The 18,377-nt window shown below is 42.3% G+C and overlaps 1 protein-coding gene across 3 annotated transcripts in view; it reads left to right on the top strand.

The window, feature by feature from the left end:
- Window positions 1-18,377, top strand: part of TRRAP (transformation/transcription domain associated protein) — a 252,953-nt gene that overhangs the window by 137,677 nt on the left and 96,899 nt on the right. For all 3 annotated transcript variants that reach the window (XM_077449049.1, XM_077449048.1, XM_077449050.1), the window contains 5 exons: window positions 4,750-4,963; window positions 7,979-8,158; window positions 11,951-12,097; window positions 12,281-12,400; window positions 15,837-16,124. In XM_077449049.1, coding sequence (XP_077305175.1) covers window positions 4,750-4,963; window positions 7,979-8,158; window positions 11,951-12,097; window positions 12,281-12,400; window positions 15,837-16,124 — 949 coding nt within the window. The remainder of the gene's footprint in view (window positions 1-4,749; window positions 4,964-7,978; window positions 8,159-11,950; window positions 12,098-12,280; window positions 12,401-15,836; window positions 16,125-18,377) is intronic.

The following is an 18,377-nucleotide window of genomic DNA, read 5'->3' on the forward strand; positions in this document are numbered from 1 at the left end:
TTTGAAGGACCGCTGTGCAAATACTGTGTTGCAAAAAAAATATGGCAACAATGGGCATTTTATTCTCTAGGGTCTCTGCAAAAAAAAAAATATATATGTGTGTATATGTATATATATGTGTGTATATGTATATATATATAATTTTTTTTTTTTTCATTCATTCATTCATACACACCTCTCTCTCTCGAACGATGTCCATGAATGTCTAAGCCGTCTGGGACACTCCTTCTGATTTGGCTGAGACCGCAGTAGCGCCATTGGCCGTCGATCAAAGTTGGTCACCCAATCAGGGTGGAGAAGGGGGGTGACCAGGTTGGGGCTTCAAGTCTGAATGGACACATGGAGCTGTGACCTGGCTCCAGTGCCCCCATAGGAAGCTGCTGACTGTGGTTGCACTCGATAGGAGGAGGGATCCAGGAGCAGAAAAGGACCCGAGAAGAGGAGAATCTGGGCTGTTGTGTGCAAATCCAATTGCACATAGGAGGCAATTGTAACGTTTGTTAGTTAAAAAAAAAAAGAGACTTTACAATCACTTTAAACTGCCCTCTTTTACAGACCGAAGATCATCACTTTTGATCTAAAAGAACAAAATTTTACAATGTTTCTCTTTATCTCCATCTAAGCATGTTGTGATAAACTTGGTAGGCTGCCTGTGTTTTTTTTTTTTTTTTTTTTTTTTATAAAGCTTTCGACTTGAGCAGATAACGCTCTGCACTGAATCGTGGAAATGCTGTTTTAGGCTCACGAGGGGTGTAGAATCATGATCTTAATTCTTTAACGATTAATTGCCCAATCCCTTGCTCTGAACTTGTGGCAAATGTTCCCAGGACTATTAATGAGACTAGTAGGGGGAAACGCAGCTCATAGTGTAGTGGGATTAAAAAACACTGTTTAATAAAAAAGATGAACTTACAAAAGTCCAGAAGATAAAAGCCACATATGATGGTAAAACAAAGATGACAGACACCTGACTTCTGGTTCCTGCCTATGCGCTTGACATCGCTTCCTCAATGTGTTTCGTCATGTGACTTTCAAAAGGATCATATTTACTCAGAGGAGATCAGATGCTTCCAGCTGCTGGATACAAAATTTTTTTAATTTGGGGTGGCACCTGGAGCACTGGATAATTGATAATTCTTACTTTGTAGTATTTTATATTTATAATTGTTTGAGATTCCATAACTGTAGACTGGCAACTGATGCAGTAAAGTGTTCAGTACATGTGATCCGAGCTTACTTCCTTATTATTTTCCTCTGACGTTCAGTTTCTTTTACTCTCTACTGTTGTCATTCAGTATGTGCAAGCCATCTCCTGACCACTATCCACACGATTCAGCCAACAGAGCTCAGCAGCCTATTTAATCTGATACTAAATTGCTTTAACCTCTTGTTGACAGTTACATGATTAGCTGCACATGGTGTTCAGTATGTTGCAAGTGAAGTGATTTCCACAACCCTTTGTTTTCGGTCCTAGTCCTATAATAGCACATAGCGTAATTCAATTACAGCATGGAAAGAGAGGACGGGGCCAACTTCCACCTAGATCAAAATCATATTTTTAAGTTTGTATTGAGTGGAGAAGGCTTATAACCTTGCCTTTTTTTTTTTTTATTTTTTTTTTTTTTTAAATCACGGTTTACCCTTATTTTCTGCTTTGTCTACAAGAAATTAGATGAAATCTCCCCAACAGCGCACAGATAGTAATACAATGTGACGGGTTCTTATCCCTCCTCACCAGTTCTGAATGTAACCTGTCTGATTGGGGGGGGGGGGTGCAGTAAAAATGTCAGGTGGGCAGTGGATGGGAGGTCAGCAGGGCAGAGGATAGGATCAGCAGTTTTTGTAGGGCAGTGTACAGAGGCTATTGGTTATTAGGGCAGTGTACAGAGGCTATTGGTTATTAGGGCAGTGTACAGAGGCTATTGGTTATTAGGGACTTGTACAGGGAGTCAGCAAGGCAAAGGATGGAAGGTAAGCAGGAGCCGAGCTGTGGATGGGGATCACTGCTGGCAGGGCAGAGGACAGGGATCTCCACTGAAGAGAGGAAGAACCGGGATTACAGCTGGAGAGGCAGGGATTACCCCTGGCAGGGCACTCGGCAGAGCTCCTTTCCCACCCTAGCACTGTACACAGCTTCTCCTTTCCCACCCCAACAATGCCAGTCAGCCACAATCTTCACAGGGTGTAGCGGGCTGCTATCTTGCTGTTCCGACCAGGGAATTTCACAGGTCAGAACAGCAGTGTAGCTACACACCGAAGATCATGTGGCTGACTGGCTGTCTGGCTGTGTGTAAAGGGATGTGATTTTAGCTCTGTGTAGTGTGGGGAGGAGTGCTATGTTGTAATGAGAAAGGAACTGAGTGAGTGGGCGTAGCATCCACAATGAAGGGAGGTGGTTGGGGGGGGGGGGGGATTGGGGCGCAGCGACCCCCCCCCCCCCCCCCCCAGCGATCCCTTAGATCTGGCTATGTTCCTCACCCTACTGATAGGGAAAAAAGATACGGGAACTCGCTTAACAACCAAGTTCCGTTCCTACGACCAGGTCAATGAACGAATTGGTTGTTAAATGAGGAGCCACAAGTAATCAATATTTTCATCTTAAAGAGGAACTGCAGTCTGCTCACATAATTTTTAATAACATCTTGCCATTCTGAAGCTTCCCGCCAACTACTTGGCATATTATTTCATATATACTGTGATTCTGTACTTGCCAAATATGCTGCAGAAATCTCCCTCCACTAAGTCTGGCTGCAGGCTTTTTAACTGTGGGCAGCTGAAGCTGCTGCCCGTTTACTTCTGGGATTTACACAGACACCCAAAGACACGCCTCCAGCTCTGCAGCTCTCATTGGTCCTATTATGCTTCCTCCCCTCTCCCTTCCTGGCAAACTCGCGTGAGAGAGAGCTGTGCCTAGGCTTTTTACCAGCCAAGAAACATGGAGTGGGCTATATAAGGTGCAGAAAAAAAAAAAGTTTTACTATCCAAAGTTAAAACAAGGGTAGAGGATGGAAAGATGAAAAAATGACTGCAGTTCTGCTTTAACTACTGTACTGTATTGTGAAAAAAGGTCTAGACACAAAACTCCAGCTCAATAGCATTTTAATTTGCATAAGTGCAGAACACAAATGAAAATACTGTACAATACAATGATGTATATTGCGTCGTTCAGGTGGGTGGGCTGGTCGGAAGTCCAAGTGATCGTAAAACGAGGAATATCTTTACACAATAGCAATGATTTCTCTTCACGTTCTGCTTCACAGGTAGTGTTGAGTAATCTCTCCAGTGAGAGTAAAGAGAAGACTGTATTTAATGAATGATAGATATAGAGATGCATCTGGATATAGATCTTCCCAATAAGGACAGTGAGGGAAAAAAAAACGATTCTACATGTTATCTCTATTTTATATGGTTCCCTCCAGGGGCCCATTCCAAAGAGCCTACATCGGAAAAGGAGATTCTGGGAGAGGAGCCTTGGCAGAGAGATTGTAGATGAATCGTGGGAAAAAATTAATTAATTTCTTCCTCCATAAGGGTACAATTAACACCACCATACAGGAGAACGGCTACAAATTGAGGACGCGGTGGTACAGAACACCGGATTTATTACATAGGATCTCACCTATTATTCCAGATCATTGTTGGCGTTGTGGACGGGAGTGTGGCACCCTGATCCACATCTGGTGGTTTTGCCCCGCAATCCAGCCATTCTGGAAAAAAATTCACAAAGTTACGTCAATGATCTCAGGACTCCCGCTAGAATTTGGCCCTGCCCAGTATCTGCTCCATCTTACAGAGATCTCCAAAAAGTGTTACAGGTCTTCAGTAGCTATTCATATGATTAACGCAGCCAGAATGTGTACCCCTAAGCATTGGCGATCCACTTCCATCCCGACCCTTTCGGAATGGACGAATCGTATCAATCAGACAGCAGCTATGGAAGAAATCATACATACAGCGTTAGATAAAATGTCCTCCTACGCAGTGACTTGGCACCCTTGGTTGTCATTTAAATACTCTTAGGCTTATTAAAAACCCTCAGAGAGGGCTCACCCTCATGAACTGTAAAGTTGGTTTGGAATGAACCTGCCCCTCTAGGAATTGAATGGCCTCGGGAGAGGGTAGCACCCCCCTCTCCCGATGTCCGGAGCTCCAGTCATTAATATCGACGGGTTCGGTGGGGAGCAGGGAGCGGGGAGCGCAGAGTTGAGAGAAGACCTACCCCCACCCTACTCCCCCCCCCCTCCTCATTTCTTAGTCTGTATCCCCCCCCCCCTTTTTTTTTTTTTTTTTTTTTGTGTGTGTGTTGTCCTTGTTTTGCGCAACTGTTGGCACTCTACTTAAGCAGGGGCCTTAGACATAGGTCCAACTCCCAGAATGGGTTTTTCATAAGCTTTCCTTACGAGCAATAAGTTTGTGTTCCTTTTGTTAACCAGTTTTCTTACATCACTGTTAATAATATTTTGTACACTGTATTCTGGAATACAACTGCATGTGCAGTATTTGTATGTCTGCATATTTTTTGAATAAAAATTGTTCATGGAAAAAAAAAAAAAAAAGATTCTAGCAACAGCTAAAGACTATGAAGTAAATATTTGCTGGTATTCCAATTTAAGTAAAAAAAAAAAAAAAGGTACTGGTTCAAAAATTGCTTTATAAGCCGAGTAGTGTACTCAAAATAACCGTATTGGATTGCATTTGGTCTTGGTATGAGATTTTTGAACAGAAATGTCTTTGGTTCCCCCATTACAGAGATGAAGCTCTTTCTGGGAGCGAGCTTACTGCCAAGCTGGAACCCGCTTTCCTTTCTGGACTGCGCTGTGCACAGCCCCTCATCCGAGCCAAATTCTTCGAGGCCTTTGATAGCTCCATGAAACGCCGTGTATATGACAGACTTCTGTACATCACGTGTTCACAGAACTGGGAAGCTATGGGAAACCATTTCTGGATTAAGCAGTGTATTGAGGTAACAATTTACTGTAATTAACCTTATCATTGTCTGTTAATTGTTATTAGATCTGTATGGGAAGGGCTTTATTATTTGTGCAAAATTATGCCGGTCGTGAGTGCTACACAGGTGCTGTACAATGTTTGTGTCTTTTTCTGCTCCCAGTGCACATCCACCAGTCTGGTCTGACTGATTGAAAGTCATGTTTGTTTATGTAGTTTATGCCAGCCATACATGGATCATAATTTAGTTGCATCAGCGGGGACTGGCTGAATTTCGATCTATGGGCAGGGAGGTTGTACAGAAGACGTTCTACCAATCAACTTTTGTACAATCACCCTGTCAGATTTTCCCCTGTATAGCCTGCAATGCTTATCAGTGTATTCTGATGGTGGGGAAGTCTCCCGGCACTCAGAATACAATAACTCAATGGGCAGGATTCCCCCATCCACTGAGGCCTGGTTCACACATGCACAGTGCGAATTGAAGCTCAAGTTTCCCTGCAAAGAGAAAAATCAGTTGTTCAGCGTTTCACATCAGTTTCTGATCAGGATTACGTCAAGAATACGTCAAGATTACGTCAGGATCAGGTCAGGTTTACATCAGGGTCAGGATTACTTCAGTATCAGGTCAGGTTTACATCCGGATTTTATTCTGTTCACAATGGAATGCATCTGCAAGTCAGATTCTTTCCCATAGAAGATAATGTGCTTGCAATTCGCACCGCACTGCCCAGAAAACGCACGCGTATTTTGGGCAATGCGGAGTGCGAATTCTCAACGCACATATGTGAACCAGCCTCATTTAAATTGACGTATTTTAAAATGTCATGCAAATTGGATGCGGTGTAAACCGCATCAAATTTGCATAGGTGTGAATCGGGCCTTAGTGTGTGGATGGGGGAATCAAGTCCTCCTTTTTTTTCTTTTTTTTTTTTTTTTTTTTCAACCATCTATAGCCTGCTTTAGGGTTCTTTCACACGGGGCGGATCATCACCGTGGACATCCGCTTGCTCAGCTAGCGACAGGTACACTGGTGCACCCTGCGCAGGGACGGACCTGTCAGCGCCGATCTCTGCTATGGGAGATCGGATGACGGCCCGCAGTGTCTGTCGTCACCCGATCCGATGACGGATAGAAAAGTAGGTTTTTCCTCAGTCACCCTTTTTCGGATCGGAGCCGGTCAGATGTCAGCGAACATTTCATCGCTGACATCCAACGCTCCATAGACCTAATGGAGCAGCATCCTTTCAGGTCCACCTGAAAAACTGGCAGGCGCACCTGAAGGGATCGGTAGTGTGAAAGATACCTTCGACTTTTTGTTCTTTGATGAATCAGAAGAAAATGACCATATATTGAAAAGAATAATTTTAGAATGGCATATGTGCTACAGAAGTTTTTAGACATTTTATCTCAGTAGTTGCTTCTCAGGGAGTTATTGACAGTGCAAGACAACACCAGAGTACTCTGACTTTGTGAAGTATGTAAAGCCCCCTGTAATGCCAATTAAAAACACAACCTCAAAAATTTAGAACCTGTCCATCTGAGAGGCATGCAATGGTGGGTGGTGGCTGTGTAAACCAGGGTTTTTCAACTGAGGTGCCATGGCAAAATGGCATATAGCCCATGACACTCATTTCATGAAAGGGTTACTCTCTCAACATCTTTGTACAGAGAGGATGGAGAGAGCTCACTACACTTCCTCCTGACTCTTCCCTGTTATCTGTAATTTTGTTGGCAAAACTGCAAGCTGCCTGCCTGCATCCCAGCAACCGATGACATTGGTTGCTAAGGGCAGGTTGGCTGGCTTGACGGCTTTCCATTTTGCCAGCAAGCGTACACTTAACGGCATAGAGGAGAGGTGAGCTCTTGCCCTCCTTTCTGTACAGAGTAAACCCTTTCATGATATCATTAATGGCACTCCCACACGTCCACCATTTGCATGTACATTTGTGTTCAATAAAACGCATGGTACTGCAGTACTATGCATTTTGGTAGGATGCAATTTTAAAATCATGACCTCACCTTTTTTGTGTGTTTGAGGAGCATAGATCAGCCTATTAAACACAACACATGGGAGCACAAAAAAGCGCTTGTCCACGAACGCACCTTCTTGTGTGAAGGAGCCCTCAGACTGGTGTGCCCAAAGAGTTTGCTCAATTCTAAAGGGTGCCTTGACTGAAAAAAGATTGAAAAACGCTGATGTAAACCATTTTCCAAGGAGTTTTCATTTAACCAGTGCTTGGTTATGGTCATTTGCTACAAAAGGTGGTGCTACAAAGTATTGACTCAGGGGGGCTCAATACAAATGCACGCCACACTTTTCACATATTTATTTGTAAAAAAAAATTGAAACCCAATTTATAATTTTCCTTCCACTTTACAATTATGTGCCACTTTGTGTTGGTCTATCTCTATCATGTAAAATGTATTTTATTGGGATTTTATGTTTTTGGCTGTAACATGACAAAATGTGGAAAATTTAAGGGATATGACTACTTTTTCAAGGCAATGTAGAGATGGATTTGTTTCTCTATCTTGGGTAGTGCTAGTGGAATTTTTTTTTTTTTTTTTTTTTTTTATAATTTTTTTTTTTTTTTACACGGTAAGAGCCTGCAGGCTAAAGGGAAAATGTATACTGCAAATCCGAAACTGTAATGGCAACATGATACAAGTAGGACATAAACATGAGATTAGGAAGATCATTTCTATAATGAGTAGACTGAAAATACGCCATTGTTTTCTTTTTCTTTTTTTCTTTTATATATATATATATATATATATATATATATATATATATATATATATATATATATATATATATATATAGGCCTTACAACAGTTTCCATGGGAGAAGACAATGACGCAAAGCACTGCGTTGAGTTTAGAAGTCATGTTTGTTTGGGGCATTTCAGCCATCTGTATAATTTCAGCAATGCTCCTTAAACACCAGTCGCCTTGACCTTGTTATATTGTGTTTCACAGTGATGTTGTTATCCTGTTAACACCGTGAACTTCCTATCTTTCTGTGTAGCTTCTGTTGGCTGTCTGTGAGAAGAACACTACAATTGGCACAAGCTGCCAAGGCGCCATGCTTCCATCTATCACTAATGTCATCAATCTAGCAGATAGTCACGATCGGGCAGCCTTTGCTATGGTAACTCACGTCAAGCAGGAGCCAAGGGAGCGAGAAAACAGCGAATCCAAGGAGGAGGTAATGTTTTTCATGGAATCCAAATGCATTTCTTTAAGTAAAGCAGAATGCAAAAATAGAATGTTTTAAGTCTAGTTGTATTCAGTATGAATTGCAAATTGTTTGCTAGATCTCGTTGTTACTTTTTTTTTTTTTTTTATTTGTATGCAGTGCAAATAAAGTTTGTGATTCACATGAAATGAAGTAAGCAGTCGGGTTTACAAGCTGATCTATAACTTTTGTTCCTGGGACTTCGCTTCAGGAATTTTGCTGACAGTTCTGTATTGTTTGAGTGTGAGAATCTTTCTATCAAATTCTTGGTCTCCTAGAAAACAAAGTAGGGTATTGTGGGATGTGGCATTACCCTTTCCATGGTCACTGAACCTTTTTTCACATTGCAATTGGACTCTTGAAGATTTACACCTTATTGTATCCCTTCCAACTATTGCTGTGCATTTGGGTGATTGCATGTTGAACATTAATCTGATCAGTGACCCTTTAAGATACATTATCATGAGTTAACACGGTTCAACAGAGTCATAAGTCATGCATCCAGTCCCATGGCGTGCAGAACAGGAAAGGAAAAACCAACCCACAATGGTGTGTGTGTGTGTATAATATATACATTAGTTTGGGCAAGCATCTTTCTAAGCATTCTGTAAGGCTGGATTCACACCTATGCATTTTTATTGCATTTTGCAGATATGCACTGCAGTCCATTTACCATGGTTTCCCATGGAACACATTCTGTTGTGCAAATCTGCAAAAAGCATTAGAAATGCATAGGTGTGAATCCAGCCTTATATTTGCAAATTTAAGATATCTTTGTAAACTGAAATAGCAGAGCATATCACTACAGATATCCTAGGTTTTCATAGGGAAACATGGGATACAACTTGTCATTCGGGGGGGGGGGGGGGGGACTTGCTGCATGGATGGGTATGTATAACCAACTTATAGTGTTGTTTTCTAAACGTTTACTGCAAAGGTTTGAGGTCCCAGTCACATTTTTGCACTCTTACCTTGGCATGCATTGCATTGTCCTATTCATTTCTAATGGGCCCAAAAACAAGTCGAGCCATTCTAAAAGTGTATAAATGCCTTTTGCCTTCTGTGTTACCGCTATCGTTCTTTTAGTAAGATTTAAGCAGCTCTAATTGGTTCTAGGTTGTCATAAAACATTAGAATTGTGTCAGTTTTTTTTTTTTGATCACTGTTTAAAAGAAGGAAGGAAGGTGCAGAAGTAGAACCTGTGAAGTAATGCATATTTGGCGTTTATTTCAGCAAAACGATACAGCTAACTTTAATTAGTGTCCTTTGATGTTCCTAGAGTGGAACATCTTTACTTTGTAATGACTACTTGTATGTGGTCCAAAAACACATCTCATTAATGTCTTATTGATAACTTTTTATAGTCCTGTCTTTCTGTTGTTTATTTTTTTTGCAATATCCTTGCTTAATGTAACCTAAAAGCTTTGTCTTCCTTTTTAAATTTTTTAACAAACATTCTGCTGTACAGAATGATTAAAAATGTGCATAGTAGATCAAACTATTTCTAAGGCTTCATGTACACTCCAGTTCCTAAACTTGAGTTTTAGGAGTTTTAGGAGCTTTTGGCTTTTTTTTTTTTTTTTTTTCTTGCCAAAGCTCCTAAACTTGCACATAGGCTTTTACCAGAGTTTAGGAGCTGCTGCTTTTAGGGGAGCTTCAACCTCCATCTCCTGAACATGGCAGAATCGCATTTTGGCCTGCCGGAAAACGCAAACTTCGGCAAAATCGTTCCACAATTTAGCAGTGTTTTCCTGCGGTCAGAGTAGGCTGTGGGAGTTATTTACTAAACCTGGAGAAAGTGCAAAAGCTTCCAGGTTTTATTGTCAAAACTTAATCGACCAAACTGAAGTTAGAAGCTGATTGGCTACCGTGCACAGCTGCACCATAGCTCTCCCCCTATGTGTACATGAGGCCTAAAACTGCAATTTGTAGGTCACGTAGTTTGCAGAAATCATTGAGGCTGGGTTCACACCGCAGCACGCTCCGGCACTCCAGCAGTTTCAGGTCCGTTCGCTGTTTTAGGTCCGATTTCAGCCTGAATTTTTGGCTGAATGCGGACCTGAAATGGACCAAAATATGCACAGGGCTCCTGTGCAAATTCGCACTGGAGCCGCAGCGGAGATATGTGAACCGGCTCCATAGAGAGCCAGTCAAAATCTCCCTCTATCAGAAGGGTGTGAATCCAGCCTGAAAGGTTCACTCTACAACTTGATTTGTTGTGAGTAAGCATGAGTTCAGACGTATTCGCAAACAACACGTGCACAGTGCTAATCACAGGCAGTGAGACATTGTCCTGTTGCGCAGCTGCAGAGTTAACATTTTTTTTTTTTGCATAGCTGCAAAAAAGTTTTAATTATCAATAGTTCATAAAATAGAAGTGAACAAAAAAAAAATGCAGGAAAATTATCACTTAAAATGGAGAAGGAGAATAAAGAGTTAATCCAGGCTGATTAGAGTGAATAGAGGGTTAATAAGGGGTTAAAACTGAGGAAAGTTTAAAAAATATAAATAATAATAAAAAAAAAAAATATATATATATATATATATATATATATATATATATATATATATATGTGTGTGTGTGTGTGTGTATATATATGATAGATAGATAGATAGATATATATATATAGATATATATATATATATATATATATATATATAGATATATATGATTTATAATATTAATTTATTTTACTTGACAGGTTGCTTTAAATTGACTTCATCTGCAGATGAAGAAACAAAGATTCAAAAAGAAACATTGTTTCTTTTTTACTTTTCTGTTTCAGCAGCTGAGCAATGTTTATAAACATTTCTGGCTGCTTTTTATTTATTTTTTACAGAGCCAATTGCCAGGACTTTGTTTACACTGCAGTTGTCGGAGTCATCAGTTAAGGACGTGGTGGCCCCACTCCTTAACTACTGATAATTGGCGGCTTTTTTTTTCTCAAATTTCAGCTGGCAATGAGGGAATCCTGCTGACAGCTGAAAGAACCAAGCCTGAAAGTATCGGTTTCAGGTATCGGAGCATTTGCAAGAGTACCAATACTTGTGCATTGCTTAGTATCGTCATCGATACCAGATTTCTTTCTTTTTTTTTTTTTCATCGGTGTCCCCTTTCCGGAGATTTCCCTTAACTTCCTGTCCCATAGCCAAATAGAAACTGAGAGGAAATACCTGCAAATTAAGGGAATTCCTTGGGGACCCCCAGGTCATAGGAACTAATGTCCCTATTGGAAGATTTCCCCCCTCTTAATTTTCTGGGGACAACCCAAAACTTGGGATTTTCTTTCACTTTCAATGATAAAGGTGAACAGGACAAATAGAGTAGCTGAATCTCCTTAACAGCGGCACAGACCGCAATAAAAACTGACAAGCGAAACTTGGCTCCAATGGTGCAGCGCGTGCTACTTCGTTCACTGGTGCCAACATTTTCTATTGACTTCTTCCAAGTTTGGAATCTTTGGCTTAAATTGGCTTACCTGGGATGACCTAACCCCTCCCAGGCATGCATCCGAGAGTTCAATCATCCTGGCACCCAGTTGATTGTAGAATTGTCCACTGTGCTCCACATTTGTAATATTATAAAAGGCCTTTATTGCAAAGAAACAAAGTTGCCGATTCTGCAATAAAAAAAAAAAAGTCCTGCTGCTCATAATTTATGTTTCTTCAAAAAAACGCTATACTGTAGTATATAACTTTAAAGACAGTGTTTTTTTTTTTTTTTTTTTTTTTTTTTCATTTCTTTGTTTTTTTTGTTTATAGGATGTGGAAATTGATATTGAGCTTGCACCAGGAGACCAAAGCACCAATTCGAAAACAAAAGAACAATCTGAAAAAGACATCGGCAATCAGCTACACATGCTGACCAACAGACACGACAAGTTTCTGGACTCATTACGAGAGGTCAAGGTGAGTGTAACTCATAGGCATGAGCCTAGTGTATGAGACACTGGAAATGCCATTCTGAATAGAACTTTTCCTATTTGTGCATCACAGTATGTGTGACTGAAGCTGTTCTAGACAGCTGTTGATGCCCATGCTGTTTAGTTATATGCTTTTTTTTTTTTTTTTGTCCTTTTTATGCTGCTACAGACAGGAGCTCTGTTAAGTGCCTTTGTCCAGCTCTGTCATATAGCAACACCTTTGGCGGAGAAGATTTGGATTCAGCTTTTCCCTAGACTGTGGAAAATACTTACAGATCGGCAGCAGCATGTGAGTAAATTCTGTTTTGTTGTGTGTTTTTATTTCTTATCTTACCTATTTGTGTCATCAGGTTAGTTCTGCGTTTTTGCTTTATAAAACTATCCATAGCTATTGGTGAATGGGCAGTAAGCCCTTCTATTGTCCCGACCGTTATTAATAAAAGGCCAACACTAACATTAAAGGGGCTTTTCACCTTTTAATGTAATGGGAACAAATCCCTGTCTTGCATGAATTCTTGTTAATCAGCTGTTTTCATTGTAACAAATGCATTGGATTTCTAAGGCCAATCTTCTTGGCAATAAACGATAAACCAGGTCAGGCAGCTTAGAGGTGCTGTTTGTGACAACAGGCTTATTGGTGAGTGTTTTGATGGATGTGATCCATGATGGTTATCGTTGGGGTGGTATGGGCTTTCAGTATTGATGAAGAAGGGGGGAAAAATACTTCAAGGATTTGTGATTTTACTGTGGCTTGCATCATCATTTTTTTTTTTTGTTCTTTCTCGAAAGAGAAGCTGTTCATTTGTACGATGTTGACAGTTTCATGTTTCAGACATGGAAAAGTCTGTGGAGTACTGTCAGCCATTCTGACTCCAGGCAGGTTTAAGGAGGTTGAGTTTTGTGAGCATAAATTGCAAGAAAACTAAAATCACGTTCTTCAGGATGAAGTAGCTGTATTGCACGGGAGGACAGAGATGGAGAATCAAGGAGTAACTGCACAAGAAAATGTTTCCACACTCCAAACTGTTTATTAATATACAGGATTTATATAGCGCCAACAGTTTGCGCAGCGCTCTACAACATGAGGACAGACTGTACAGTTACAATACAATTCAATAAGGAGGAATCAGAGGGCCTTCTTCGTTAGAGCTTACAATCTAAAAGGGGGGGGGGGGTCAAGTGATAACTGTCAAGGGTGGGCTGATAGAAAAGATAAAAGTACAATTGTTAGGTGGGGCAGGTTAGGCTTCTCTGGACAGAAGGGTTTTCTGGCATCGCCTAAAAGTGGACAGAGTAGTAGATAGACTGACATTGATAGTCTATGTTGGATAGCATAATTAAGAATGCCACGAGAGGCCGCAGTGTACTCTAAGGGCCTCTGCGTCAGAGGCCCTTAGAGCCCGATTTCCACTCGGCCTATAGGTCTTAAGCTTTGAGGTCCATTACTCCCTTCTGAAAAGACCTCTGCTGAGGGTGCACCCGGACTTCTACAAGTGGGAGGCTGATTGTGTATCCTGGAGGGTCCTTGGTTAGTTTGCATTCCAGGCATTTAGGTGCAGAGAGCTTACTAATTACTAATCCCTAGCCTCTGGTGCCCCCTTCACTTCTCTCCCTGTGCTACTGCACAAAAGCCTCCACCTCCCCCAGTCTCCCTGGGTTTTTCTCACCCCTTTCTCCAATCCATGGGTTAACAGAACTGCCCTATCTGGACTTGCACTCCCTTAGTAAGAAAAATCCCCTGTCTTTGGGACATGTAAGGCCCCTTCTGCACAGATGTCTTACAAGATTTGACCTGGCTCAGGTACCCCCATAGCAAGCTGCTTGTTGTGGGGGCACTTGACAGGGGGGAGGGGCCAGGAGCACAGAGGACTGCAAAACCACTTCAGAGAGCAGCGAAGTATAACACGTTTGTTATTTTTATTGAAAAAAAGAAAAGAAACAAGACTTAAAAATCGCTTTAAACCCTCAATAAAAAGGTCCGTAATTTGTAAACCCTTAGAAATCCCCTTCTCCTTACATGTGGGGTGGCCTCCCTTTCTCTGGGCCATTTCATTCCCCCTCTCTGTTGTCTCGGTGTTGGATTCTTGGATAGTTTCTTCTCCCTGTGTCTGGGGGATTTTAGTGATTGTGGGAACTTCCAACTGGGGCTGGCCTACTAATTTTTTATGTTTGCAGTTGATAGCAATATAACGCAGTGTAATCTTGATTCATCTGTCCTTTACTGGGCTCCAAGAAAAGTATATATATACCGTATATACTCGAGTATAGGCCGACCCGAATATAAGCCGAGGTCCCCAATTTACCCCCAAAAAACTGGAAAAAATTATTGACTCGTGTATAAGCCGAGGGTGAGACATGCCTGTCCATCCCTGTGTGTCGTCCATCCCTGTGTGTGTCCATGCATCCGTGTGTGTGTGTGTCCATGCATCCGTGTGTGTGTGTGTGTGTCCATGCATCCGTGTGTGTGTGTGTGTGTCCATGCATCCGTGTGTGTGTGTGTGTCCATCCATCCCTGTGTGTGTGCATGCATCCGTGTGTGTGTGTGTGTGTGTGTGTGTGTGTGTGTGTGTGTGTGTGTGTGTGTCCATGCATCCGTGTGTGTCCATCCATCCCTGTGTGTGCATGCATCCGTGTGTGTGTGTGTGTGTGTGTGTGTGTGTGTGTGTGTGTGTGTCCGTGCAGCCTACCTGTGTCCAGCCTGCCTGTGTCCGTCCAGCCTGTGTCCGTCCAGCCTGTGTCCGTCCCGGCCTGCGTCCCGTCCCGGCCTGCGTCCCGTCCCGGCCTGCGTCCCGGCCCGTCCCGCAGCTCTTCGTCGGTGGCCATTCTAGGATTCAAAAGCCGCGCCTCCGTCGGTGATAGGCGGAACACTCAATTTCCCACTGACTGCTGGGAAATTGAGTGTTCCGCCTATCGGATGTCCGTGATAGGCGGAACACTCAATTTCCCAGCAGTCAGTGGTCCGCCTATCATGGACGTCCGCTCATCCTCATACTACGGACGAGGATGAGAGGACGTCCGTGATAGGCGGAACACAGACTGCTGGGAAATTCAGTGTTCCGCCTATCACAGGCGAAGGCGGAGACGGAGGCGCGGCCTTTGAATCCTAGAATGGCCGCTGTCTGTCTGCTCGACACGCTGATCGGGCAGACAGACAGCGATGACTCGAGTATAAGCCGAGGGGGGCACTTTCAGCCTCAAAAAAGAGGCTGAAAATCTCGGCTTATACTCGAGTATATACGGTATATATATTTTTTTTTTGCTTGCGACTGCCACAGAGCTTACCAGCTGCAGCAATTGGGTACAAGAAGTAAGCTACAAATTTGGTCTAGGCAAACTGCCCATTATTTCTTGTGAACCAATCACTCCTCCCTTGTGTTAAGCCTTGTGTATGTACATAAGGGCTACAGAGTTGGAAGCTGTCAAGTATGAGTTGCCATTTTTTTTTTCTTTTTACCCTAAAAGGAGCACTGACCTTTTGGATACGAAATCGAAAAATACCTGTATCTATTTTTTTTTTTTTTTTTTGGATGAAGAAATTCATAATCGTACTCGACTTCTAGACTGCAGAGTAATCATTTGAATATTATTCTTTTTCAGCTGCTGTTAATAATTCACAGTACATTGTCATTTCATATTCATTCATATGAGTTTTGTTTTGATAGAGATGCCCAGGAGATCTCCATCAATTGAAGCTGACAATCGTTGCTTTTTCTTCTTATTTTTAGGCATTAGCGGGGGAAATCAGCCCATTCCTTTGCAGCGGGAGCCACCAAGTGCAGAGAGATTGTCAGCCGAGTGCCTTGAACTGCTTTGTGGAGGCCATGTCTCAGTGTGTGCCACCAATCCCAATCCGGCCCTGTGTACTGAAATACTTGGGGAAGACGCACAATCTGTGGTTCAGGTCCACCCTCATGCTGGAACACCAGGCTTTTGAGAAAGGCCTCAGTCTTCAGATCAAACCTAAACAGACAAACGAGTTTTATGAGCAAGAAAGCATCACCCCTCCACAGCAAGTAAGTGTTGTTCTTCCTGCATCAGCACTTTCAGAGAAGGTAACTATATAAATTCTGGCCAGCAGACAGAAAGAAAGTAATAATGTTTTACTGCGCTGATAATGTTTGCGGTCTTTGTTTTCTGTGCCAAATGCACTATGAACATGTATTCTCAGCCATTAAAACCTGATTTGGTTTCCCACTGCTCAGTTATTTTTCTGCTCCCTTGCTTAGGATAGAGATGTTCTAATAATGACCCCAGACACATTAATAAAGAACAGATACATTTAAAGCAAAAAATTAAGAATGTGTGATGCAAAACGTTAACAATGTGATGAAAATTATCTTGGCTTTTATTAGTATACTAAGCAGTCATTTTAAAATGACAGGAATGGGTAGTTAAAACCTAGTAATACATTAGAGAGTAATGGGATGGCGTGCAGTGTACAAGAGCTCCCTATAACACAGGGAAGATCTGCTGATAATAGCATTTCTGTGTCATTTTACCTGTAGCCAATAAAAAGTTTTCTTCATCAAGAGTACACCGAGTGGCCAGCTTTATACATTGAAGATCTGCTGATCAGCCATTTATTTACGAGCATACAAAAGTCAAAGAAAATGTTAAGTTAAAGTATGTGGATTACAACAAGAAAGGTGGGGGAACACTTTAAAGTTGTTTTTTAAGGGCTCATGCACACAGAGCTTAAAGTGGTTATAAACCCTTACAAACCACTTTGACCTACGGGTAAGCCTAGATTAAGGCTTACCTGTAGGTCCAAGACATCTCTCCTAAACCTACACGGTTTAGGAGATATTTACAATTAGACAGGCAGCGCTGTCTACGTCGCATGCGCCGTAGACAGCGTCACGCAGGCGCACTGGGCATGCCGCTGCTAGCGGCAATATGCCGTTGGTGGTGCCTCCCATACGCGGGAGTGGCCGGAGCAGTGATACACGGAAGAAGATGGACGCTCCTTGCTACAGACGACAGCGGTGACATCGCTGGCTCCTGTGTCAGGTAAGTGACACATGATGGGCTACTATGCAATGCATAGTATCCCATTATGCTTTACCTTTGCAGGGAGACAAAGAGGAAGTAAACCCATTAGGGTTCACTTCCTCTTTAAAGTGGTTCTAAAGGCAGAAGGTTTTTTTTATCTTAATGCTATCTATGCCTTAAGATAAAAAAAAACTTATGTGTGTAGCAACCCCCCTAATACTTTCCTGAGCCACATCTTGATCCAGCGATGTTGCACCAGAGCCTCGGCTGTCCGGGACTCTCCTTCCTCATTGGCCTGAGACCACAGCGAGCGTCATTGGCTCCCGCTGCTGTCAATCAATGTTAATGAGCCAATGAGGAGAGAGATGGGGCTCAACCATGGCTCCATGTCTGAATGGACACACAGAGCCTCGGCTTGGGTCCCCCCATAGCAAGCTGCTTGCTGTGGGGGCAAGAGGGAGGAGCCAGGAGCACCAGCAAGGGACCCGGGAAGAGAAGGATCTGGACTGCAAAACCATTGTGGTTCTCATATATATATATATATATATATATATATATATATATATATATATATATATATATATATATATATATATATATATATATATACATATACATATACATATATTCAAAAAAGTGCATTTTTTCCAAAAAAAGTGTGATTGTAAGACCGCTGCGCAAATACGGTGTGAAAAAAGTATTGCAATGACCGTCATTTTATTTTCTATGGTGTTAGGACCCTTTCACACATGCGGACGATATGTCCGTATTTCATCCATCCATTTGCGGATGAAATACGGACATACATTCATCCCTATGGGATAGCGGGTGTCTGCGGATGAGCATCCGCAGACACCCGATTTCGTCCGCCTCCGCAACAGTCCGATTCTGCAGACGGAGGAAAATCCTATTTTTCTATCCGTCTGCAGAGCGGATCGGACGAACACGGACAGACGGTCCGTGCTCGTCCGATCCCCATAGAGGAGAGCGGAGAGCTGATAGGGCGGTCCCTGCACAGTGTGCGGAGACCGCCCTGTCCACAGCCGGCTCAGCGGGGACAACGGAGCGATCCCCGCTGAGCGAGCGGATCATCACGGGGCGGATCATTACTGATCCGTCCCGTGTGAAAGAGGCCTTAGAAAAAAAACAATATATAATGTTTGGGGGTTCTAAGTAATTTTCTAGCAAAAAATAACTGTTTTAAACATGTAAACACCAAGTCTGAAAAATAGGCCTGGTCCTTTAGTGGTTAAAATGTGTGTTTTGGTGGTAAT

Source organism: Lithobates pipiens, unplaced genomic scaffold (genome assembly GCF_037356315.1).
Source record: "Lithobates pipiens isolate NorthernLeopardFrog02 unplaced genomic scaffold, aLitPip1_a1.2 Scaffold_22, whole genome shotgun sequence".
Classification (NCBI taxonomy): Eukaryota; Metazoa; Chordata; class Amphibia; order Anura; family Ranidae; genus Lithobates; species Lithobates pipiens.